The 22231-nt window shown below is 59.2% G+C and overlaps 13 protein-coding genes across 13 annotated transcripts; 8 read left to right on the top strand and 5 right to left on the bottom strand.

Moving 5' to 3' along the window:
• Positions 1–627: 627 nt before the first annotated feature.
• Positions 628–2376, bottom strand: OSTLU_15613 (predicted protein; the record flags this gene model as incomplete). Its single annotated transcript, XM_001417849.1, has 1 exon — positions 628–2376. One exon carries the CDS (start codon positions 2374–2376, stop codon positions 628–630), a length of 1749 nt encoding a protein of 582 aa, XP_001417886.1.
• Positions 2377–2448: 72 nt separating this feature from the next.
• Positions 2449–2686, top strand: OSTLU_31940 (predicted protein; the record flags this gene model as incomplete). The annotated part of the gene is made up of 2 exons (XM_001418090.1): positions 2449–2451; positions 2501–2686. The coding sequence occupies 2 exons, from the start codon at positions 2449–2451 to the stop codon at positions 2684–2686; spliced, it is 189 nt and encodes a 62-aa protein (XP_001418127.1).
• Positions 2687–2774: 88 nt separating this feature from the next.
• Positions 2775–3686, bottom strand: OSTLU_15612 (predicted protein; the record flags this gene model as incomplete). The annotated part of the gene is made up of 1 exon (XM_001417848.1): positions 2775–3686. The coding sequence occupies one exon, from the start codon at positions 3684–3686 to the stop codon at positions 2775–2777; it is 912 nt and encodes a 303-aa protein (XP_001417885.1).
• A 480-nt stretch (positions 3687–4166) lies between these two features.
• OSTLU_38656 (predicted protein) lies at positions 4167–5195 on the top strand (the record flags this gene model as incomplete). The annotated part of the gene is made up of 1 exon (XM_001418089.1): positions 4167–5195. One exon carries the CDS (start codon positions 4167–4169, stop codon positions 5193–5195), a length of 1029 nt encoding a protein of 342 aa, XP_001418126.1.
• Positions 5196–5363: 168 nt separating this feature from the next.
• On the bottom strand, positions 5364–6224 carry OSTLU_15610 (predicted protein; the record flags this gene model as incomplete). Its single annotated transcript, XM_001417847.1, has 1 exon — positions 5364–6224. One exon carries the CDS (start codon positions 6222–6224, stop codon positions 5364–5366), a length of 861 nt encoding a protein of 286 aa, XP_001417884.1.
• An 825-nt stretch (positions 6225–7049) lies between these two features.
• On the top strand, positions 7050–9629 carry OSTLU_38435 (predicted protein; the record flags this gene model as incomplete). Its single annotated transcript, XM_001418088.1, has 4 exons — positions 7050–7385; positions 7518–8004; positions 8080–8558; positions 8655–9629. The coding sequence occupies 4 exons, from the start codon at positions 7050–7052 to the stop codon at positions 9627–9629; spliced, it is 2277 nt and encodes a 758-aa protein (XP_001418125.1).
• Positions 9630–10090: 461 nt separating this feature from the next.
• Positions 10091–12142, top strand: OSTLU_38488 (predicted protein; the record flags this gene model as incomplete). The annotated part of the gene is made up of 1 exon (XM_001418087.1): positions 10091–12142. One exon carries the CDS (start codon positions 10091–10093, stop codon positions 12140–12142), a length of 2052 nt encoding a protein of 683 aa, XP_001418124.1.
• Positions 12143–12446: 304 nt separating this feature from the next.
• OSTLU_38392 (predicted protein) lies at positions 12447–13055 on the top strand (the record flags this gene model as incomplete). Its single annotated transcript, XM_001418086.1, has 2 exons — positions 12447–12597; positions 12727–13055. 2 exons carry the CDS (start codon positions 12447–12449, stop codon positions 13053–13055), a joined length of 480 nt encoding a protein of 159 aa, XP_001418123.1.
• Positions 13056–13209: 154 nt separating this feature from the next.
• OSTLU_15606 (predicted protein) lies at positions 13210–14046 on the bottom strand (the record flags this gene model as incomplete). The annotated part of the gene is made up of 1 exon (XM_001417846.1): positions 13210–14046. One exon carries the CDS (start codon positions 14044–14046, stop codon positions 13210–13212), a length of 837 nt encoding a protein of 278 aa, XP_001417883.1.
• Positions 14047–14222: 176 nt separating this feature from the next.
• On the bottom strand, positions 14223–16565 carry OSTLU_31932 (predicted protein; the record flags this gene model as incomplete). Its single annotated transcript, XM_001417845.1, has 1 exon — positions 14223–16565. The coding sequence occupies one exon, from the start codon at positions 16563–16565 to the stop codon at positions 14265–14267; it is 2301 nt and encodes a 766-aa protein (XP_001417882.1). The 3' UTR covers positions 14223–14264.
• Positions 16566–17295: 730 nt separating this feature from the next.
• Positions 17296–19820, top strand: OSTLU_49684 (predicted protein). The gene is made up of 2 exons (XM_001418085.1): positions 17296–19216; positions 19304–19820. The coding sequence occupies exons 1-2, from the start codon at positions 17321–17323 to the stop codon at positions 19772–19774; spliced, it is 2367 nt and encodes a 788-aa protein (XP_001418122.1). The 5' UTR covers positions 17296–17320; the 3' UTR covers positions 19775–19820.
• A 132-nt stretch (positions 19821–19952) lies between these two features.
• Positions 19953–21087, top strand: RPL13 (Ribosomal protein L13, component of cytosolic 80S ribosome and 60S large subunit; the record flags this gene model as incomplete). The annotated part of the gene is made up of 4 exons (XM_001418084.1): positions 19953–20052; positions 20207–20367; positions 20500–20586; positions 20770–21087. 4 exons carry the CDS (start codon positions 19953–19955, stop codon positions 21085–21087), a joined length of 666 nt encoding a protein of 221 aa, XP_001418121.1.
• A 563-nt stretch (positions 21088–21650) lies between these two features.
• On the top strand, positions 21651–22067 carry OSTLU_31929 (predicted protein; the record flags this gene model as incomplete). The annotated part of the gene is made up of 1 exon (XM_001418083.1): positions 21651–22067. The coding sequence occupies one exon, from the start codon at positions 21651–21653 to the stop codon at positions 22065–22067; it is 417 nt and encodes a 138-aa protein (XP_001418120.1).
• Between the last annotated feature and the right edge of the window lie 164 nt (positions 22068–22231).

Genomic DNA, 22231 nt, shown 5'->3' with positions numbered 1-22231 from the left:
CCCTAAACCCTAAACCCTAAACCCTAAACCCTAAACCCTAAACCCTAAACCCTAAACCCTAAACCCTAAACCCTAAACCCTAAACCCTAAACCCTAAACCCTAAACCCTAAACCCTAAACCCTAAACCCTAAACCCTAAACCCTAAACCCTAAACCCGAACCCTAGTCCTCCAAACCCTAGTTTACCCCGCCCTCACTAACGTAGTCTCAACCCAAAACCACCATCACACATTTCCAAAAAAACCCAAACCGCGGCCTACGCCCGCGACGACGTGAAGGTCCGGGTCGCCGCCGGCACCCAGAGGTTCGCGAAACGCGCGCGTACACAGATGCAAATGCGTGTTTCCTGCGTGTACGCAAAATTCCAACGTCGTCGACCGCCAGTGTAGTGGTTTTGGTGACCCCTTTACTCGCGCAACTTCCAGGGCGGCAAAAGCGTCATGTTCCAGAGAAACTGCTAACCCTAGTTTCTAGCCCTAGTTTCAGGGAGGCGAGTGCGGCGACGCGCGCTGGGAGACGACGCGGGACGACGACGGCGACGTGGGTGAATCGCTTTGCATTCTATATCTTTCAAATTCAGTTTCACCTCTTTCTAGGTTTCTAGGTTTCGACGCTTTCACCATTCGTTCACAGACGCACCGCGACGACGGTGCTGCGTCGCGCGAGGAGCAGGACTTGAGACGAGGAAGAGGCGACGAGGATTGAAGACGCCGCGCGCTGGGCGTTGACGTCGGTGGCGTCGGTGACGTCATCAACATCATCGAAGAACTTGTCCGCGGTGAAATCGAGCTTTGCGATAATTCGACCATCGGTGACGTCATCAACATCATCGAAGAACTTGTCCGCGGTGAAATCGAGCTTTGCGATAATTCGACCATCGTCGAGCGCGCAGACGTCGAAACCGACCCCGTCGCGAGCGGCGGCGACGCGGCACGAGACAAAGGCGCCGGGAATTGTCGTCGATGGATGAAGCGCGCGACAGTGCGCGGAGTCCATGGTATATAGTACGCACCGAGCGCGCGCATCGACGGCAAAAATCAAGTCGTTGGCGGCGAGGAGGTACATCTCGTCGTCGTCGTCGTCGGCGTCGTCGTCGTCGTCGTCGTCTTCCTTCGAGCGAGCGATGGTGAGAAAATCGCTCGCCACGCCTCGTATGACTCCATTCGCGCTCGGTATTGCGCCGACGTACCCACGCACGTCTGCGACCGCACCGTTTTCGAGATGCGGTACCGACCACTCCAACACGCGCGACTGTCTAGCGCTTGCATCGGTGAACGTTGTAAGTAATCGAAGCGAGTCGGGCGCCATCGGCGAGCGCGCCAAGCGAGCAAAGCACACGCCGCCGAACCCATTCCAAGTCACGATGTTCGTGATTGGCTCCACAGTAAGCGATGTTTTCGAATTTTCTAGACGAACGCGCCAGAGTTTGAAATTTCCGACGACGTCCGTGACAACGAACGCGCCGCCGTCGGCGCTCGTCGCGAGCGCGTCCACGGCTTTGACGGCGCGAAATCCATCGCGTGACGCGAGCGCCGAGGGACCGAGCGCGCCGTCGAAAAACGTTTGCACGAATACCGTGCCATCTAAAGCTGCGGTGACCAAGACGTCACAAATCTCGGCGCCTTCGACGCCTTCAAACCACTTCGCGGCGGTTATTCTTCGCGAGTGTGCGTCCACCTCCGTCGCGGCGGCGGCGGACATCGTGTCGCAGCCGACGGTCCAAAACCTCGGCTTACTCGTCACGTACGTCGCCACCAGTCCATGATGACGATTAAATTGCAATATAGATACCGCATCGTTCGTTTTGTCCGTCGTCGACGGCGCGTCGCACGAGTCGACGCGCGCGCCGTCGGCTCGCCAGACGCTGACGCGTCCGCTCGCCTCGCCCGTCGCCACCACACCATCGTCTCGCGCCGTCATCACCGTCACGCGCGATTCGTGCGGGCCGAATTTCGTCTTGTTTATCGAAGACGAAGATGTATTCACCGCCGAACGTCGACGCGGACTCGTCGGCGTCGTCTTCAGCTCCTCGCGCTTCGCCACGCCCGCCGCGCGTTTGTTCGCCCGTTCGTCTTTCCGCATCGATGCCCGCCAATCGTACCTCGCCGCGCACGCTAACAAGTCCTTACGATCGACCATGTCGTACGCCGCGTCTCGCGCCGCGCACAACGCGTCGTACGCGCGCGAGCACCCGCTGTTGCGATCGGGATGTGCACGCACGAGGCGTTTTCGAAACGCCCGTCGGACATCCTCGCGCGTGACGTCCGCCGCCGCGCCGTCGAGGCCGAGAATTTCAAAGCAGGACGACGACGCCGACGACGACGCGGACGACGACGATTGGTCGCACGGGTCGGGCGGCCCGGCCTTCGTCACCATGGACGGCAACGAGCGACGCGCAGTGCCGAAAGAACGACCGGGAAAAACGCACGACAGAAAAAAAGCTTGAAAATGGTGCTGCACTAATATTCCCGATAAATATTACGACTGCTGCCCTCTGCAGAAAGACGTGGTCGCCGGCGTCGCCATCGCCGTCGGCGTAGCGCTGTGCATCATCCAGTGGGCGATTTATCGCTCGTGCTACACGAAAAAGCTCATCAAGAGGATTGGCACGTGGTCGGATCCAGCCATCGTCGCCGCCGCGCAGAAAGCCGCGCTCAAGCATCCGAAACTCTCCATAGTATTCTAGTATTCGCAAAAGCTACAGTACTTGCTACTTAGTTACTACCTAGTCGATTAGTCCGCGACTAGTTCGCGATCAGCTCAGAAAATCCTAGTCACTTTTTCCGCCGCGCCGCTCCCTTGAACCTCGGTCTACCTTTGTCGTATTTCCGTTCCGGTTTTGTCGTGGTTTGCTTCCGCGCCGTCGCGTACGTCACTTTCATTGCCCGTCCACCGACGAGTTCTTCTCCGTCTCTTAGCAACGCACGCTCTAAATCGCCATCACTAGCGAATTCAATGTGCGCGTAGCCACGGAAATCGCCGGTTTCCTTGTCCACACCCATGCGAACATCCGTAATAGCGCCGTCGCTTGGAGAAAACGTTTCTCTAAGAATGTCCTCCGTGACGCTGTAATCCAAGTTTGCCACAAAGGCGATGTGTTGACCTTCAACTTTACCCACATTAAGCTTAGGTTTGGGCGCTTCAGGTGTTTTTGGCTCGTACGGTTTCACGACGAGTACCATTCCGTCCCATTCGGTGTCGTGCCATCGCAAAGCCTCGTTCGCGATGTTCGCCGAGGCGAAGGTGACTATTGCGATACCGCGGAAACGCCCGGTATCCGGAAAAGTCATGCAATCGACGCTTTCGACGGTGAGCGTATCATCCATGAATGCCTCTTCGATGTCTTCTTCTGTCTTGTTGAAGGGAATACCGCCTACGAAGACTTGTCGGGCTCGCAGCTCGCGTTCTTCGGCCGTCAAGGCTCGGTCGTCGTTTGGCTTCTTCGGCGCCTCTTCGTCTAAGCTAGAAGATGATGATGAACTCGACGAAGATGAGCTTTCACCGCTCGAAGAAGCAGACTCGCTCTCGCTCTCGCTCTCGCTCTCGTCGTCAGCTTTTGCCGCAGCGACTTTCTTCGCTCTTCGCTCTTCGTTCTTCGCCTCAGCCGTGGGCTCTTCTGCCACCTTCTCGCTCCTCTTCTTTTTTCTCGCCTCAATCGCTTCGGCTAGTTTCTCGCGTTTCGTCATCTTTCGCTTCCGTTCCGGAGCGGGAGCATCCTTCTCTGCTTGCGTCGCGCAGCACTCGGCGCACGCGCTCCTCGCCTTGCGAAGCTGTCGAGGCGGAAACGCTCGAAGGGGTAACGACCTTGCGCAAAGCTTGCACGCGCGCACGCGCGACGCGTCTGCGTCATTCACGTTCACATCGTCGACGTCCTCATCGTCTGCATTCGCGAGCGCCCGCGACGCCGCGTCTCTCGCGCGCTTCGCCGCCCGCTTACGAGCCGCTCGCGCAGCCTTGCCCTCGACGACGTCGCGCGGCGCGGGCGCGCGCGCGGGCGCGGGCGCGTCTCCGTCTTCGCGATCGTCATCGCTTTCGTCGTCCGAATCCGGTTTGTTCACCGCGCTCGCGCGCGTCATAGACGCGAAGACGCGACTCGCACTGCCGCCGCCGGGACGGAATGCCGCGCTCGACAGCTTTCAGTGTCGGTCGCGCGCGTCCGTGGACGCATGGTGGTGAGTTTTCGAGACGCCGACGCGTCGACGACGCGCGCGTTCAAGCGCGCGAAGCGCGCGCTGGAGCAATGCGCGACGGCGAGCTCGTCCGCGCGCGCGTTCGTGAGCCCGGGCGAACGCATCCCAGGGATCGATTCGTCTGAAGGTTTCTTGCGAGGACACGGCACGCGACCGATCGCAGAGGACAATGGAACCGACGGTGACGGCGACGATGATCGTGGGTTAGTGGCCACGACCGCGGGCGTGGTTGAACGCGTGAATAAACTCGTCTCAGTGCGAGCGTTGAAAGCGCGCTATGCGCCAGAAACGGGTGACGTCGTGCTTGGGCGCGTGAAAGAGATATCTGGTAAGCGTTGGATTTTAGACGTGAACGCGCGACAGAATGGGGTATTGCAGCTCAGTGCGGTGCATTTGCCCGGGAACGTGCAGAGACGACGGAACGATGTGGATGAGTTGAACATGCGCATGCTGTACGCCGAAGACGACGTCGTGAGCGCCGAAGTGCAGAGCGTGTACGCCGATGGCGCCGCCGCGCTGCACACGCGAAGCTTGAAGTACGGTTGCTTGAAGAATGGTCAGCTCGTGCGAGTGACTGCGAATTTAGTGCGCCGATTGCCTCAGCATTTTCACAGGCTTAAGATGGACGAGTTTCACGACGGCGTCGCCGCTGAAGCGAACGACGTGGAAATCTTACTCGGGTGCAACGGTTTCATTTGGGTTGGTGCGCCGAGCGGCGCCACCGCACCGCGCGAGTCGGAGATTCGCCGCGAGCCGAGTGATGTCGTGGACGAGCTGCGCGAGCTTCACGGCGATGAAGTGTCTCCGGTTCAACGCGAAAATATATCCCGCGTGGCAAATTCAGTGCGCGCGCTCGCCGAGCTGTTCCTTCCCATCTCGCCGCCGGCGGTCATGGATGTTTTTAAAGCGTCGAGCGAGTGTGGGGTGGCGGTGAGGGATATGCTGAGCCAAGGATTCTTAACTCGTATCCTCGAGCGAGAATTCGAAAAGCGCGTCGCCGACTGAATATCAACGAATGGAAAACAATCGATCGAGAGACCGCTAGCGCAAATATTCGTGTTTGTGATGCATAGTTATATCTCCTACGCGAGCCCTACGCGAGCCCTACGCGAGCGACAAATTCTTTGCCAATCCGACGATGTATCTAGTGCCTACGCGAGCCCTACGCGAGCCCTACGCGAGCGACAAATTCTTTGCCAATCCGACGATGTCGCCGAACACCCCGGCAGCCGTGACCGCGGCGCCGGCGCCAGGACCTCGAACGATCAACGGGGTCGATCCTCCCGTGGGACCGTAACGCGCCGTTTTGATTTCGAAAATATTATCAGCGCCCGAAAGCGTAGCGAAGGGATGCGCCTTGGCGAATTCCACGAGACGAACTGATGCCGAGCGCGCCTTGACGTCGACGTGACCGACGAAGCGAAGAACGCATCCTTTCTTCGAAGCGTTCGCCGCGGCCTGAGCCATCGCCGCGTCATTTTCAGCGTACCGTTCGAGAAATTCATCCGCGGAGCACGACGCAAGCTCGGAGGGTACCATTGATTGCACCACGACGTCGTCCAGGCTGAGCGCGACGCCGCACTCGCGCGCGGCGATGACGACTTTTCTCGCGACGTCTAAACCGTTGAGATCCTCGCGTGGGTCCGGTTCGGTGTACCCAGCCGCCTTTGCGAGCGCTACGGTCTCCGAAAATGCGCTTTCGCCGTCCCAAGTGTTGAATAAGAAGCTCATCGTTCCAGAAAAAATGCCTTGCACGGATTCGATTTCGTCTCCCGTCGCGACGAGCGTTCGGAGCGTACTGACGATGGGTAAACCGGCGCCAATCGTCGCTTCGACAAACCACTTCCCTCCTCCATTTTTAGTCGCGTCCATGCACCGAGTGTAATACTCGAGATTGCCGCTATTTACCTTTTTGTTGCACGTCACCACATGCCAGCGACGCTCGAGCCACGGGGCGTACAACGCCGACACGTCTTCGCTCGACGTGGCGTCCACAACACACACGGTGGCGTTTGGCGAGGAGCAGCACTGCATGATTTCATCGTCGCTCGGCACTCGTCTGTCCGCGCTCTCGCGAACGACGCTTTCTTTCTGCTCGCCCTCGAACGCGATGATTTTGGTTGACGAACAAAAGCCGACGAGCTTGATGTTCGCGCGCGACGCCGCGTTCGCGCGCAGCTGCGTCACCAACGCCGATCCCACCAGACCGGTGCCTCCGCACACGAAAACTTCGACGCGATCGCTCATGTAAAATTTCGGGCGTCGGTGAGTGGCGAGCGCGTCACCTTGTGGGCGAAGCGCCGCGCCCAGGGCGCGGCGACGGAACGACTTCGCGGCGAGGTAGCGCGTGACCGCGACGAGCACGCTCATAAGACTATATTTTATTACGGCGACAGCTACGAACGTGTCTACGGTTGTTCGAGCGCCGGCGCCGACGCCGGCACGGAGCCTCGGATGCGCTATACCCACATCCTCGGGGCCAACGGTGCGCCACAACCGCGCGCGTCGCCGGCGGCGTCGATCGCCGCTAGGGAGGTGGCGACGATGCGCGGTGGCGACGACGACGGCGATGCGCGTTCTCGCGCTCGCGTGGACGACGGCGCGACGACTACACGACCGTTAAGTCTTGACGACGACGACGACGACGACGACGAGATTTTTCACATCGCGTTCGAGGCTGCGAAGAAAAGGAAGGTGTCGGCGGTACCGGACGGCGTGTTGACGCCCCGACCGAGCGCAAACGCGTGCGAGTCGACGCCCGAAACATCGTACGGCGGAACGACAAAGTCGACGGGCGGTAAAAAGTCCAAGGCCCGCGTGCTCGTCGAAGACGGCGACGTGCGCGCGTTCGTGTCAAACATGTCGGCGAAACCGCAGTGCGTGGGCGTGAAATGGCTCGATCGACGCGAAGAGGACAACACATCACCGCCGGACTTTGAGGTCGATGGCACCCTCGCCGCGGTACTGGCTCGTTGCGGAACGACGCGCCTCTATTCGCATCAAAGCGCGGCGATTAAAGCCGCGCGCTCGGGGCGCTCGGTTGTCGTTTCGACGCCCACGGCTTCGGGGAAATCGATATGCTACGTGGTGCCGATTTTCGAAGCGATCATGGACGAAAGGTCGAAGCAGTCCAAGGCGCTGCTGATGTTTCCGTTGAAGGCTCTCGCGAACGACCAGTTACACAAGATGCGCCGCGTCGTGCAAGCGGCGCAAGAGTTCAAGTACGAAATCGATGAACGGATGAAGAAGCACGGTGATGCGACAGCGAAGGCGAAGAAAGAGTTCATGAAGTTGAACTTTCCAGACATCGACATGAAACGATTAGAGCGCCTCGCCGACGCAAAGTTGGCGGTGTGCGACGGCGACACCGACGAGGCGGCGAAGAAACAGATAAAAATTCAAGGCACGCAAATCATCTTGACCAATCCCGATTCATTGCATCACGCCATGCTTCCAGGTCACAGGACGTGGGGTAAAAAGTTTTGGGGGTCGTTGCGGTACATAGTCTTGGACGAGGCGCACACGCACACGGGCGTGAGTGGCAGTCACGTCGCCAACGTTCTTCGGCGACTTTCGCGCGTGTGCGCGTCGTGGGACCCGACGACAAGACCAGAGTTCATCTGTACGTCGGCGACGATCTCTAACCCAGTTCAGCACATCCGACGCCTTACGACGCGCACGCCAGTGTGCGTGGATATCTCCGGCGCGCCGAGTGGTGAGAAGGCGATGATTTTGTGGCAACCGCCCGAGTCGGAAGCGGGCGGGATGAGCGCGGCGACGTGGTTTCAGCAACCAAATCTTGCGAGTCTTTCGGGTGAGGATGCTTCGGGCACGCAACGTCAGCGTCGTTCGCCCTATGCCGAAGCTGCAGATATCGTTGCCGATTTAGTGCGAAGCAAAATACGCTGTCTCGTCTTCGTCAGCGCGCGAACGTTGGCGGAGACGGTTTCGCGCGACGCAAAAGCAAATTTAGCGAAAAAGAACCCAGAATTGGCCTCAAAAGTCGACTCTTATCGAGCGGGATACAATCAAATTGAACGAAGAAAACTAGAACGTCGTTTGCAGAACGGCGAAATCAGCGCGCTTGTGTGCACGAGCGCTTTGGAGATGGGCATCGACGTCGGATCGTTGGACGCAACCGTGCACGTGGGAGTTCCTGAAACGGCATCGGCAATGTGGCAGCAAGCTGGTCGTGCGGGACGTCGCCGAGGGGCATCTGTCGCCATCGTCATTGCGTGCGAGCGTCCTCTGGACTACCACTACGTCACCAGGCCTGGTGAATTGTTTGAGCGACAGAGCGAAGAGGCGCTCGTCGACCCACACAATTCTGCAATTTTAGAGATACATTTGCCGTGTGCGGCGAAAGAAGTCGCGCTTGATTTGCGAGGTGATGACGCAGTCATGTTCACGGCGAGTCGCGATGATGCGGCGCCGGGAATGACGTCGATTGCGCCAAACTTCAAGGCGCCTTTGCATCTCGCCATTAAGCGCGCGTTGGGCTCGTCGACGTCGGCGCGCACGTGCGTTTTCAACAAAACGACAAAGACGATCGAGTGCGCGCCGAACGTATATCCGCACAGATCTGTCATGCTACGCGGCGTGCAGAGCGGCGAAGCTTGGAAACTACTCGAGTCCCCTAGCGGGTCGTTGGTTGAAGAAATTGAAGGCCATCGCGCTCTCGCGAGACTGTACGTGGGTTGCGTATTCATCGCTCGACGGAAGGCTTTCATTGTACAGCGGCTTGACATTGAAAACCGTATCGCGCACGCGGCACCTTACGAAAAGTTCGAAACGACGCAGACGCGCGAACGGACGGAAGTTGAAGTTCTCGCGCCAGACCCAGAGCAAGGCGTCGGCGAATTGGTTTCGAAGAATTGCGCCGCCACGCGTGTCCATCTCGGCGACATCGTCGTCTCTGAAAAAGTACTCGGGTACGCCAGGAGTGATCATAAAACTGGAAAATTGCTCCACGAAGAGATTTGGAAGACGCCCGTGATTGCGGCGCAGTACCGCACTCGAGCGGTGTTTTTCAATCTACCCGATGAAGTCGTCAATCGCCGCGTCGCAGCAGACGCGCTCCGGGAAGCGACGAATGGGGTCGCGAACGTGTGCGGTGGACTCGTCGCGAGTATCGCGATGTGTGATACGAGAGACGTCGCCGGTGCTACGCAGCTCCCGAACCCGAATGAAACCGGACCCGCCGCCGCGCGTATTTTCTTATACGACACGACGCCGGGCGGCATCGGCATCGCCGAAAAGGTGTTTGAGAATTGCGAAGAATTGTGGCGACGGGCGCTGGAGACTTTGAAAAGCTGTGGTTGTGCGTCAGGATGTCCATCCTGCGTACAAGCGGGCAGAAGAGGCCGCGACGCCGGCTTCGCGAAGAGAGACTCGAAGATTGTCCTCGACGGCTTGCTCGGCACCTGGCTCGCGGCGTAGTGGAATCTTGGATAGACCACGTTATCACACGATTGATTATTTTACATAGACATAAATGTACTTATAATACGTGATGATACATTTCTCCCTCCCCGAGCGCGTCGATTTTATCCAAACGCCCGACCCATCGTCGCGCGTCGTCGTCGTCGTCGTCGTCGCGCGTCGCAGACCGCGACGCTCGCGACCGCGCGCGCTGTCGGACGTACACGCACACGTGCGTCGCTTGATCGAAGCGAAGCGCCATGCTCGCGCGAACGCCCGCCACCGCGCGTCCCGCGTCTCGCGTGTGCCAGACGAAGACCTCGCGCGCGGGCGCGCGCGCGGCGCGCGCGCGCGCGACGCCTCGACGCGTCGTGCGCGCGGCGGTGGCGGATGAAGCGTCGGAGTCCGAACTCGAACAGCGCATGAAGGAGGTGATGCAGATGGAACAAGACATGAAGGTCGAAAAGGAGGAGAGCACCATGCGCCAGACGTTCCCGCTCGCGGCGGTGATCGGGCAGGAAAAGATCAAGTCGGCGCTGCTTTTGGGAGGGATCGACCCGACGTTGGGAGGGATCGCGATCTCGGGACGACGAGGAACGGCGAAATCCATCATGGCTCGCGGTTTGCACGCGCTGTTACCGCCGATCGAGTGCGTGAAGGATTCGTATTGCAACGCCGACCCGTCCAAGCCGGATGAGTGGGAGGAGGGGTTGAGCGAAAAGGTAACGAGGAACGCCGACGGGAACGTGGAGACGATCATCCGCGACGCGCCGTTCGTGCAGCTCCCGCTCGGAGTGACGGAAGATCGTTTGATCGGTACGGTCGACATCGAAGAGTCCATGAAGCAAGGGAAGACGATTTTCCAACCCGGGCTGTTGGCGCAGGCGCACAGGGGCATCCTTTATGTCGACGAAATCAACCTCCTCGACGACGGGGTCGCCAACTTGTTGCTTTCCGTGCTTGCCGAGGGTGAAAACGTCGTCGAGCGCGAAGGCATCACGCTCAAGCACCCGTGTAAGCCGCTTTTGATCGCGACGTTTAACCCGGAGGAGGGTAACCTTCGCGAGCACCTGTTGGACCGCATCGCGGTGACGCTCTCGGCGGATCAGATGTTGACATTTGAGGACCGCGTCGAGGCGGTTAGCCAAGCGATGAACTTCCAAAACGCGGCCGAAAACTCGGTGAAGAGCGTGGAAGAGGCGACGGAAGGTATCAAGACGAACATCATCTTGGCGCGCGAGTGGTTGAAGGATTGCACGATTTCGCAAGATCAAGTCGAGTACTTGGTGCGCGAGTCCATTCGCGGTCAGATTCAAGGTCATCGCGCCGAACTTTTCGCCGTCAAGGCGGCCAAGGCACTCGCCGCACTCGACGGTCGATCCAAGGTGAACGCTGACGACTTGAAGGAAGCCGTGCGATTGGTTATCGTACCGCGCTCTGATATTTTGCAAGACGCGCCGCCGCCGGATGAAGACGACATGCAGGAACCGCCGCCGCCACCGCCGCCGCCGCAAGATAACGCGGAAGACGAAGACCAAGATGAAGAGAACGAGGAAGAGAACGAGGAAGACGAGGAAGAAGAGGACGATATTCCGGACGTTCCGGAGGAGTTCATCTTTGACGCCGAGGGCGTCATCCTCGACAAGGATGTGACTCAGTTCGCGCAACAAACCAACAGACAAGGCGGCCGCTCCGGTCGTTCGAAGAGCGTCATTTTCTCCACCGATCGTGGTCGCTATATTAAGCCCATTTTACCCAAGGGTAAGACGATTCGTTTGGCGGTTGACGCGACGTTGCGCGCCGCTGCTCCGTACCAAAGCGCTCGACGCGAGCGCGATCCCAACGCGGAGAAGAAGAAGGTTTATGTCGAAAAGGGTGACATGCGAGCGAAGAAGCTCGCGCGTAAATCCGGTGCATTGGTCATTTTCCTCGTCGATGCCTCCGGTTCGATGGCGTTGAACAGAATGCAAGGCGCGAAGGGCGCCGCACTTTCAATCTTGGAAAGCTCGTACCAAAGCCGCGACATGGTGTCCATCGTCCCTTTCCGAGGTGACGAAGCTGAAGTGCTCTTGCCGCCGTCGCGATCGATCGCGATGGCGAGAAACCGTCTCGACACCATGGCGTGCGGTGGTGGTTCCCCCTTAGCGCACGGGTTGTCCGTCGCGGCGCGCGTCGGACTCAACGCCATGTCCACGGGAGACGTCGGACGCGTCATGATTGTGTGCCTCACCGACGGTCGCGCCAACGTGTCCATCAACAAGTCGCAACGAGATCCGGAGTATCTCGGCCCCGACGCCAAGAAGCCCACGAACGAAGAGCTCGAACAGGAAGTGGCTGACACGGCGGCGAGAATCGGCGCCGCCGGTATGTCGGTGCTCGTCATTGACACCGAAAACAAGTTCCTTTCGTCTGGCACCGCCGAGAAGCTCGCCCAAAACGCCCAAGGCAAGTACTACTACTTGCCGAACGGTACCGAGAGAGAGATTGCGGCGGCGACGGCTTCGGCAATGGCGGAAGCCAAGTCGATTTAGGAGAAATTTGCGCACGATACGATTTAGGAGAAATTTGCGCACGATATAGAAAACCACGTTTATTCAACAAGCACCCGTAAAGCACTCGTAAACCCTCGCGCGCGGCGAAATTCGCGCGGACGTTCGTTCGTTTGAACTTTCGAGACCGACGCGTCAGACGACGACGCGCCACGCGACGACGACGAGGACGAGACGAGGCGAGACGGCGACGCGTGAGGCGTCGATCGAGAAACCCGTAGACCGATCGCACGCACCCGAACGCCTCGACCGTGTGCACGACGATCGATAGACGACACCGTAGACGATGAGCGACAAGAAGAGCTCGCTGTCGAGCAGCTCGCGGCGAATCCAGAAAGAGTTGGCGGAAATATCGCTCGAACCGCCGACCAACTGCAGCGCGGGACCGAAGGGGGATAACTTGTACGAGTGGGTGTCGACCATCGTCGGTCCGAGCGGTACGTTTCGCGTGAAGGATGAAGATTGTTGCGCCCGTCAACCACCTGGTTGGGCATTTCAAAAAACGAGGACGCGAACGACGCGCGGTCGACTTACCAAACTCGCTCGGTTTCGCGCCGATCACGCAGGTTCGCCGTATAATGGGGGTGTATTTTTTCTCGACATTCAATTCCCGACCGATTATCCATTCAAGCCGCCCAAAGTGACGTTCCGCACGCGAATCTATCACTGCAACGTCAATAGCTCTGGACAAATTTGTTTGGACATTTTGAAGGAACAGTGGTCGCCCGCGCTGACAATTTCCAAGGTTCTTCTGTCCATTTGCTCGTTACTGACGGATGCGAACCCGCACGATCCTCTCGTCGGCAGCATCGCGCAGCAGTTCTTGCAAGATAAGGAAAATCACGACAAGACGGCTCAAGAGTGGACCAAGGTACGTTCGGCGGAGCACGTCTGAAAGACGAAACGACTGACGACGCGCGCGTTCACAGAGATATGCGCAGGGATGAAACAAACGCGCGCGGCGACACGATACGATGCGATACAATACGCGTGGTAGATTTCTTCACGTGTAATATAGAAGTTACAGTCTGCTAAAACGTTCACGAAACTCACTCCGGCGGCGCGACGTACACGGGTAACGCCACGGAATCTGGCGTCTTGATGTAGATGCTCTGGATGTTCCCCCACCTTCGCGGAATCTTGCTTACCGCTCCTTCGATCGCCGCCATGGTGTTTTCTACGATTTCGTCCACTTCCATCGTGCTCTTGCCGACTTTGACGTTGACGCACGTGCCTCCGGAGACGTGCAAGTACGTCGCGCCGACAGCGCGCTGAATCTGAGCCACCCAATCCTTTTTAGTTAAATCGACCGCCACCGGCTGCTTCTTCTTTTTGAAGAAATTCTTACCCAGTAACTTGGGCAACAGAGGCAACACGCGATCATCGGCTAAGAACATGTCGTACGAGTCGCACAGCTTGCGCTTTTGCTCGTGCGCCTTGTAGTTTGCCTTCAACTTGGATATCCCCAACACTTTTGCAACCCCGCACTTGGCCATCTCCGCCACGCGCTTCTTCGCCTCCTTATGTCCTTCGCCCTGATGATCCTTCACGATCAAGCACAACTCCGCGCTGGCGAGATCGAGCAACGGGTGCGGAATCGGCACCGGCACCAGTCGCGCGCTCGTCGCCTCCTTGGGTGTCCTTCGCAGCGAGATGAGCGCGCTGAACGTCTCGGCCTCGTCTTCGAACAGAGCGCTCTGGGGTTTTTCGCTCGCAACCTTCTCTATGTGCGTCGCCAGTGCTTCGATCGCCTTGCGCACTTGATCGACGTCCACGCGCGAGGCATCGTTCGCGCCAGCCGTCGCCGCCGCCGCCGCCGAAGCGTTTTTGGTTGTGGATTTCGTCGATTTCTTTGACGCGCTCGAGCGCGCGGGCGGTTTCGCCATGATGATTGCGCGCGCGCGAACGTTTATGTTCGTCTCCTCCGCGATCGAGCGTCGCAAAGGCGTTCGCACGGGCGTCGAGCGTCGCAAAGTGATGGGCGGTGGGGTTGTCGTCGTTCCTTCGGCGCTCGCTCCTGCGGCGCGCTTAAGTTATGCTTTGTTCGCCGCGTTACAAAGTCGTCAATGGCTAATTTTTGCGATGATGCTGAATCTGCGCGATTTTATTCCTGCCCTGCGGCGCGCACCGCGGCGTCGACGTCGCAATACAAAGACCCGCTCGCGACGCCCTTGAACGACGTGACTTCGGTGAACAGACGACTCAAATTTTCATCCAAGCTCTTCAAACTCGCGCCGTTGCGAAGCTCGTTGTCGTCGAAGTGAATGGCAAAGCTCATTTTGAAGCAGTCATCGGCAACCTTCACCCCGGTGTATGAATCGATGTTGGCACCACTCTTCGTGATGGCGGCGCTCACCGTCGCGAGCAATCCCGTACGATCGGCGGCGACGAGCTCAAACATGTATGCGCAATACGTCACCGTGCGAGGGCCTGGGCCGAGATTGTCTGGAATCGACTCCCCACACAGGGTGAGGGCTTCGACTTGCAAAGACTCGCGCAACTCTTTGATATCGCCACTTCCCAGGCGGGCGAGCTGCTTCTGGATTTTTGCCCGCGCCGAGCGAGTCGACGCGTTGAGTCTTAATTTTCGCAACCGCCGCAGCATTACGTGCGCGGGTAACTCTTTTCCTTCGTTGAAAATCTCAACAACCTCGGCGTTTGTGAGCACGTGATCAAATTCCACCTGCACTCCATTCACCTTGGCGTACTCCATGAGCATTCCCGTTTCTCCCGTGTAAAACGCGTAGTCGACCACCGTGGCGCCGTGAGGCAAGTTGGTGACTTGCCCTTTCGGAGTGAAAACGAACACACGACGGCCGAGTAGATCGGACGTGATCGTGTCTACGAATTCACGCGCGCTCAAAACGTCAATGAATTCTTTTTGCCAAGACTGTATGTTTTTCAACCAAGCCACTTGCCGCAACGACGCGTCGACGTTTTCCTCGGTGCCTTTGTCCGCCGCCGCCGCCGCCATGTCGAGCGCCTCCTCCCTTTCCAACGCCTTCAAGTCCACGTCTCGACCTTCTTGACTCGCGGCGTAACGTAATTCCGCGCGCCTGCGCGCGCGGAGCGCACGGCTCGTCCTGCGCGCGCCCGCGCGCCACTGCTGCCGAATCTCCGCGTCGGCGGCGATGCCGTTTTCAGCCAAGATGTGCATCGCCTCGGTGCGAATCATAATCTCCATCGGGAACACGGGAGTTTCTTCGATACCACCGGTAGGATTTGCATCATCTGGACTGATGGGTAAAATCACCGTGTGCAGAGCCTTGTAGCCGTTCAATTTCGGCGTCGCAATGTAGTCCTTCATGTTGCCCGGAACAGGCGGCCACATCGCATGCACAATGCCGAGGACGTGATAACACACTCTACTCGCTTGTAATCTGCGCGCTTCGCCGGTCATACCGGCCATGGCTCCGGTGTCGTGCAAAATGACACGAAGCTGAGCTACTTCGAAAATGTCATCGATGTTCTTTGAGTCCCCGTTCAAGGCGCTTCCGCTTCGTCTCCCGCCGGCGCTTAATTTGCGGTGCAAACCATACAACTCTTTAGCCTTGGCTTGAATCGTCACACCCACCGTGTTCCCGCGCAAGAAATCGTCGCCTTGCATTGTTTCTTGCAATGTGACCGCTGCCCTTTGGATCACACTCTCTTGCTGTTTGCTCAGCTCGTCGCAACGTCGCGACATCTCCGCGTACGCGTCCGGGTTGGCGTACCGAAAGGACAAATCCTCCAATTCATTCTTAACCTTGTACATCCCGAGAAGCTTGGCCAGGGGCGCGAAAACGAGTAACGTCTCGTTTGCGATCTTCACTCGCTTCTCCGGCTTCAAACCTTCCAGCGTGCGCATGTTATGCAAGCGATCGGCGAGCTTGACGATGATGATGCGAACTTCCTCCGTCATGGCGAGAAACATTTGCGCCAAATCCTCCGACTTGACGTCCTCCGCAGAAGTTCCGTTGATCTGCTGCGACTCTTTGCTCAGCGACGAACTCACCTTACTCACCTTGGTCTCACCCTCGACGATCCTTCGCACTGCGGTGCCGTAGCGCTTCTCGAGCGATTCAAACGTCACCGCGTCCGTGTCCTCCACCGTGTCGTGCAACAAACCCGCGACGAGACTCTCGTGGTCGAGTTCCATCTCCGCCAAGATGGCCGCCACGGCAACCGGATGCGTGATGTACGGCTCCCCGCTCTTTCGAGCTTGTCCATCGTGCGCGTTGAACGCCACTTCCAGCGCGTCTCGCACCTCCGCGCGCTCGAATTCGTCCAAGTACCGAACCCGTCTCGCGAGCTCGGTGTTCCACAAAAACTCTGGCGTGATGTGTTCCCAACCCGTGGCGGTTTCGGGATCGTCGTTCGGTTTCGGCGCCACCGCGCGCGTGCGCGTGGGCGTGCGCGGGCGCATCGTCGTCTTCGTCGTCGTCGTCCCGCATCCGCACCTTCGACTCGCTCCTCGCGTTCGCCGCGTCCCCGTCGCGCGTCTCTCGCTCGACGTCCCGCTCGTGCCCGCCGCGGCGCACGACGTCGCCCGCATCTCGAGCCCCCGTCACGCGCGACCGTCGATCTCGTCGCACCGTTCGGCGTCGTCCGTCGTCCGTCTTCGACCGCGCGACCGCGTCGTCGTCGTTTCGTTTCGTTTCGTCTCGAGCGGTCGATGCGATTCGCGCAATCGCGTCGCGCGACGCGAATCGCGCGCGCGTCGGTCGCGCGTCGTCGCGTCGCGTCGCGGTCGCGGTCGCGGTCGCGGTCGTCGTCGCGGTCGCGGTCGCGGTCGCGTCGTCGCCTCGACGCCCCCCCCCGGCGTCGAATCGCGCGCGTCGCGGTCGCGTCGAATCGCGCGCGCGCGTCCGACGCGCCCGACGCGGCCGGCGTCGCGTCGGGCGGACGCGCGGTCGACCGACGCGATTGCGCGATCGCCGATCGACGCGCGACATCGCGCTTTTGGGCGCTTCAATACGGTATTTTCGTCCACGTTCGATCGCACGCGCAAACAGTCGGACGGTAAACGCGCAGGCCGCGCCGGCATCGCGCCGGCCTCGCGCGCGCGTCTTCGCCGTCCGTCGGTCCCGCGGTCGCGCGGTCGCGCGGTCCCGCGGCGACGGCACACCGCGCGACGACGACGACGACGACGAGGGCGACGACGACGCGGTGACGACGACGATGGCGACGATGGCGACGTCGACGACGATGGCGACGACGCCGACGACGACGCGCGCGATCGGGCGACGCGCGCGCGCGGCGGGCGCGAGAGAGACGCGCGCGCGCGCGTCGACGTCGACGCGCGCGGGACGGGGCGACGGGGCGACGCGCGACGGCGCGGACGGCGCGCGAGGAAGACGGACGACGACGCGAGACGCGCGAACGCGAGCGATACGGGAACCGGAGGTGGAGACGGCGCGGGAAGGCGCGGAGGGCGGGCGACGCGGGGCGACGCAATCGTCGTCGTCGTCGTCGTCGTCCGTGGCGGATATGAAGAAACAGATGAGCGACGTGCGGAGACAGATGGAAGAGGATGAGGATTTGAGCGTGCTCATGGCTGGATTGCGAGGAACGAACATCGATGCGAGCGATTTCGCCGCGGATGGGGTGCGGATGAAGGTGGTGGACGTGGACAAATTGAAGAACGACGAGCTCGGGGACGAGCTGCCGTTGTATTACGACCCAGAGCTCATCGCGAATTATTGGTCGAGACGTCCCGCGGCGGTGGCGCAGCGCGTGGCACAGTTATCCACGATCGGTGGCTCTTTCATCACGGGCATCATCAGTGATTTCGTGACGAAGAGCGTGGAGGAGAACGCGGTGAAGCGGGCGATTCAGTTGAGAGAAATCGTCACGTCGCTCGGACCGGCGTACATCAAGTTGGGTCAGGCGTTGTCCATTCGTCCAGACATTTTGACCCCGGCGGCGATGAATGAGTTGCAAAAGCTTTGCGATAAGGTTCCGAGTTTCGATAACGGATTGGCGTTCGCCACGCTCGAGGATGAACTCGGATGCAAGTGGCAAGACGTCTACACCGAGCTCGGCCCCGAACCCGTCGCCGCGGCGTCGCTCGGACAAGTGTACAAAGGCGTGCTCAAGGAGACTGGCGACATCGTCGCCGTCAAGGTGCAGCGACCGGCAGTGTTGGAGACGGTCTCGGTTGATTTGTACGTTTTGAGAAAAATTGGAATGTTCCTGAAGCGGTTTCCCGCCATCACGACGGATGTCGTCGGCTTGCTCGACGAGTGGGCTGCGCGTTTCTTCGAAGAGCTCGATTACAACCTCGAAGGCGAAAATCAAACCAAATTCGCGGCGAGCATCGCCAAGGATTTGCCGCAAGTCGTCGTTCCTAAGACTTTCGCCAAGTATACGCGCCGTAAAGTCATCACCTCCGAATGGCTCGAGGGTGAAAAACTTTCGCAGAGCACGGCGGACGACGTGGGCGACTTGGTGAACATCGGCGTCATTTGCTACTTGAAGCAACTGCTAGACACCGGGTTTTTCCACGCAGATCCACATCCTGGAAACCTGATTCGCACCCCCGATGGACGACTCGCGATTCTCGATTTTGGTCTGATGACGGACATCGACGACAACATCAAGTACGGGATGATTGAGGCGATTTCGCATCTCATCCATCGTGACTACGAAGCCATTGTGAAGGATTTCGTCACCCTCGATTTCATTCCCGAAGGCACGGATTTACGACCGATCCTACCCGTCCTCGGTCGCGTGTTCGACCAAGCGCTCGAGGGTGGTGGGGCGAAAAACATCAACTTCCAAGAGTTGGCGGCGGACTTGGCGCAAATCACGTTCGATTACCCGTTCCGCATCCCGCCGTACTTTGCGCTCATCATTCGAGCCATCGGCGTGTTGGAGGGTATCGCGCTCGTGGGCAACCCTGAGTTTGCGCTCGTCGACGAAGCGTATCCGTACATCGCTAAGCGATTGTTAACGGACGACTCTCCGCGTCTTCGCGAGGCGCTTCGTTACATGGTGTACGGCAAAAAAGAAGTCTTCGACGCCGACAGAATGATTGATCTCCTCGAAGCGTTGGAAACGTTCCGCGCGGCGAGCGTGATGTCGCAAGGTGACCCGACGAAACAAGCGGCGAGCCCGCGTTTGGCGCTGAACGCTCCAGCGCCAGCGACGGCTGAGGAAAAGGCGACGCGCGACGCGCTGCAATTCGTCCTCTCCGCCGACGGCTCCTTCTTCCGGGAGTTCTTACTCGATGAAGCCGTCAAGGGGATCGATGCGTTGAGTCGAGATAACGTCATCCGGCTCTTAACCGCGTTTGGGCTCCAAAACACCAGCATCCCCGTGTTCTTACCTGGTTTCCCGAGCTTCGTGCCGCTGTCACCGAAGATGACGAACGCGGACAAGGAGACGCTCGCGAGCACGACCAAGCTCTTGAATTTCCTTCTTCGCGGCAAGCGAAGTGACGAAGTCCAATTCGATGTTCGAGATTTCAACTTTGCCGATGCATCCTCCCGCGTCAACGCGCGTGCATTCAACGAAATCTCACCACTCTTGCCCGCCGTGGCCACCGAAATCGTCCCCGAGCTCGCCCGCCGGCTCAGTTCGCGCGTCGCCGCTCGAGCCATTCGCGACGTTTTCGGCGGTGCATCCGCGTAGTCACGCACACAAAACCATTATTTGCTCGCATTTCGCACGCACGCGTTGTTGTTATGATAGATTTGAAACGCACTCTTCGCCCTTGCCTTCGATCGCGAGCGCGCGCGCGAGGGTTTGGGAATTTTCGCCCATGCCCGATCGAGCGCGTGCAGCCTCCGCCTTTTACCGACGCGTCAAGATGAAGGGCAACAACCAATTACCCAACGCGCACTTCAAGAAGGATTGGCAGGGTAACACCATCAACGGCCAATGCCGCGTGCGCACGTGGCTCAACCAAGGTGCGTCGCGCGCGCGATCCGAGACGCGGCTGCGTGATTAGGTCTTTCATCGGTCACGACGTCTCATGACGCTCGATGCGACGCCGTGCGCGACGACGACGCGATCTCGACGAACGCACACTGACGAACGAATTACGTTTTACCTCGCACGCAGCCGGTCGCAAGAAGTCTCGCCGTAACGCGCGTGAGTTGAAGGCGAAGAAGACGTTCCCGCGCCCCGTCGCGGGCTCGCTCCGCCCGCTCGTGCACCCGCCGACGCAGCGGTACAACTTCAAGACCCGTCTCGGTCGTGGGTTCACGCTCGAGGAATTGAAGGTACGTATTGAGCTTTCGCGCGTCGATGCTCGACGGGCGTCACGGACGACGACAGGCGCCGCACGAACGCGCGTGCGATGCGACCCTCGATCGCGAACCGAGACTGACGGACCGATCGTGTACGCGCGACAGGCGGCTGGTATCTCCAAGAAGATGGCCCCGACGATCGGGATCTGCGTCGACCACCGTCGTCGTAACCGCAGTGAGGAGTCTTTGGCGGTGCGTACATTCGAGCGCGACGGCGCGGGAGCTCACGCGAGACGGGGGCGCTCAGTTAGGGTCCGCGCGCGCAGACCCTAACTGAGCGCCGATGAAGGATGCGATGAGCGCGAGACGACGCGCGAGGGATGAGAAACGACGACGAACGCGAGACTGATGATATTACGTTTTACGATTACGCAGCTCAACAAGAAGCGCCTCGAGGAATACAAGGCCAAGTTGATCTTGTTCCCGCGCAAGAACTCCAAGCCGAAGCACGGCGATAGCCCGGCGGCTGACCTCGCCACGGCGACGCAACACAAGGGCTCTGTCATCATGCCGATTGAGAAGGTTGAGAAGGCGGTTGAGATGGTCGCGGTTACCGATGAGATGAAGAACTTCGGCGCTTACAGAAAGCTTCGCGTCGAGCGCATGAACGTGCGCCAAGTCGGCCCGCGCATTCTCAAGGCTATCAAAGCCGAAAAGGACGCGGAGGAAGCCGCCAAGCTTGCGAAATTGTAAAAATTTCGAACGCTTAGGATGCGTACGAGTTTGAATTAAAGTTCTTAGAGGGTCGGGGGTTGTGTCAGGCGACAAACGTGTTCATAGCCGCGTTTGTGTCGTAACTTGTAACGGAGGAGATCTGTTCATCATTTCAAAACGCGCGCGAACTTTGCGCCGTCACCAGTGTCATGAGCACGTGACGTGCGCGTGTATCTACGTCTGCGTCTTCGTCACCGGCGGGAAGAAACTAAGATTCGAACGCGCGTTCTCCGCGCGCGCGCCGCATATCTTGCCTCGTGCGTACGATGTCCTTCACCGTCACCGCGAACGCGCGCATCGCCGCCGCGCCTCGAGCCCTCGCGGTCAAGGTACGTAAAGTCGATTGTATTCGCGCGCGCGGTGCTCTCGAGACCCCCAGGCGTGATATACACGCCGAACGCGCGCACGACGACGATCGTATCCAACCACCGACTGACGACGAAAATTTTGGCTTGACGCTCACGTAGCGCACGACGCCGAACGTCGCGCCGACTTCGAGCTCTGCAAGGAGAGCGTCGACGGTCACCACGCGTGCGGGTGGAATGACGGCGTTCTTCGCCCTCACCGGCGTCGCAGTCGGGGCGACGGTGCTCAGCCAGAAAGCCATCGAGAAAAATTTGGAGCGAGAGATCGCCTTAGCCAAGGCGAATGGGATCGAACTGGACGATTTGTATTACGATTTCGACCTCCCGGGTGATGCGTACCCATTCGGAGACGCCGAAGGGATGGATTGGGTGCCGAAGGATTGGAAACCGCCGAAGAAGGGCGACGCTCGTTTCTTGCCGTCGCGAATGTTGGGGAACGTGCAGTTGCGAAATAAGATGCACGATCTCTCCAAGCGATGCAGTGAAAAGGGTATCGATATTTCGGACTTATCGGTGCCGTTCGACGCGTACGAAGGAGAGTTTGACACGAACCAGAAGCGCATGTTAGAGATGCGTAAGCGTTTGGGCATTTGATTGACGCGTTGAGCTACGCGTGCGTTGTTATTCTACATTATCTACACTGCATCGCTCGCATCGAACGCAAACGACACGTCACGATTTGGCTTTGCGATCGACGGTGTCCCACATCCCGGCGCGTTTGAGCCCAGTCGTCTGCGCGCGCGCTTTGTCACTCTGCT

This window comes from Ostreococcus lucimarinus, chromosome 5 (assembly GCF_000092065.1).
Source record: "Ostreococcus lucimarinus CCE9901 chromosome 5, complete sequence".
Classification (NCBI taxonomy): domain Eukaryota; kingdom Viridiplantae; phylum Chlorophyta; class Mamiellophyceae; order Mamiellales; family Bathycoccaceae; genus Ostreococcus; species Ostreococcus sp. 'lucimarinus'.
This window is presented reverse-complemented; position numbering and strand designations above follow the sequence as displayed.

What these genes read in the sequence shown, in the direction of transcription:
- OSTLU_49684 (XM_001418085.1), top strand. Translation starts at nt 17,321, where the DNA reads ATGGCGACGATGGCGACGTCGACGACGATGGCGACGACGCCGACGACG. An exon ending in AAACGTTCCGCGCGGCGAGC is followed by an intron (nt 19,217 to 19,303) that starts GTGATGTCGCAA and finishes GCTGAGGAAAAG; the next exon opens with GCGACGCGCGACGCGCTGCA.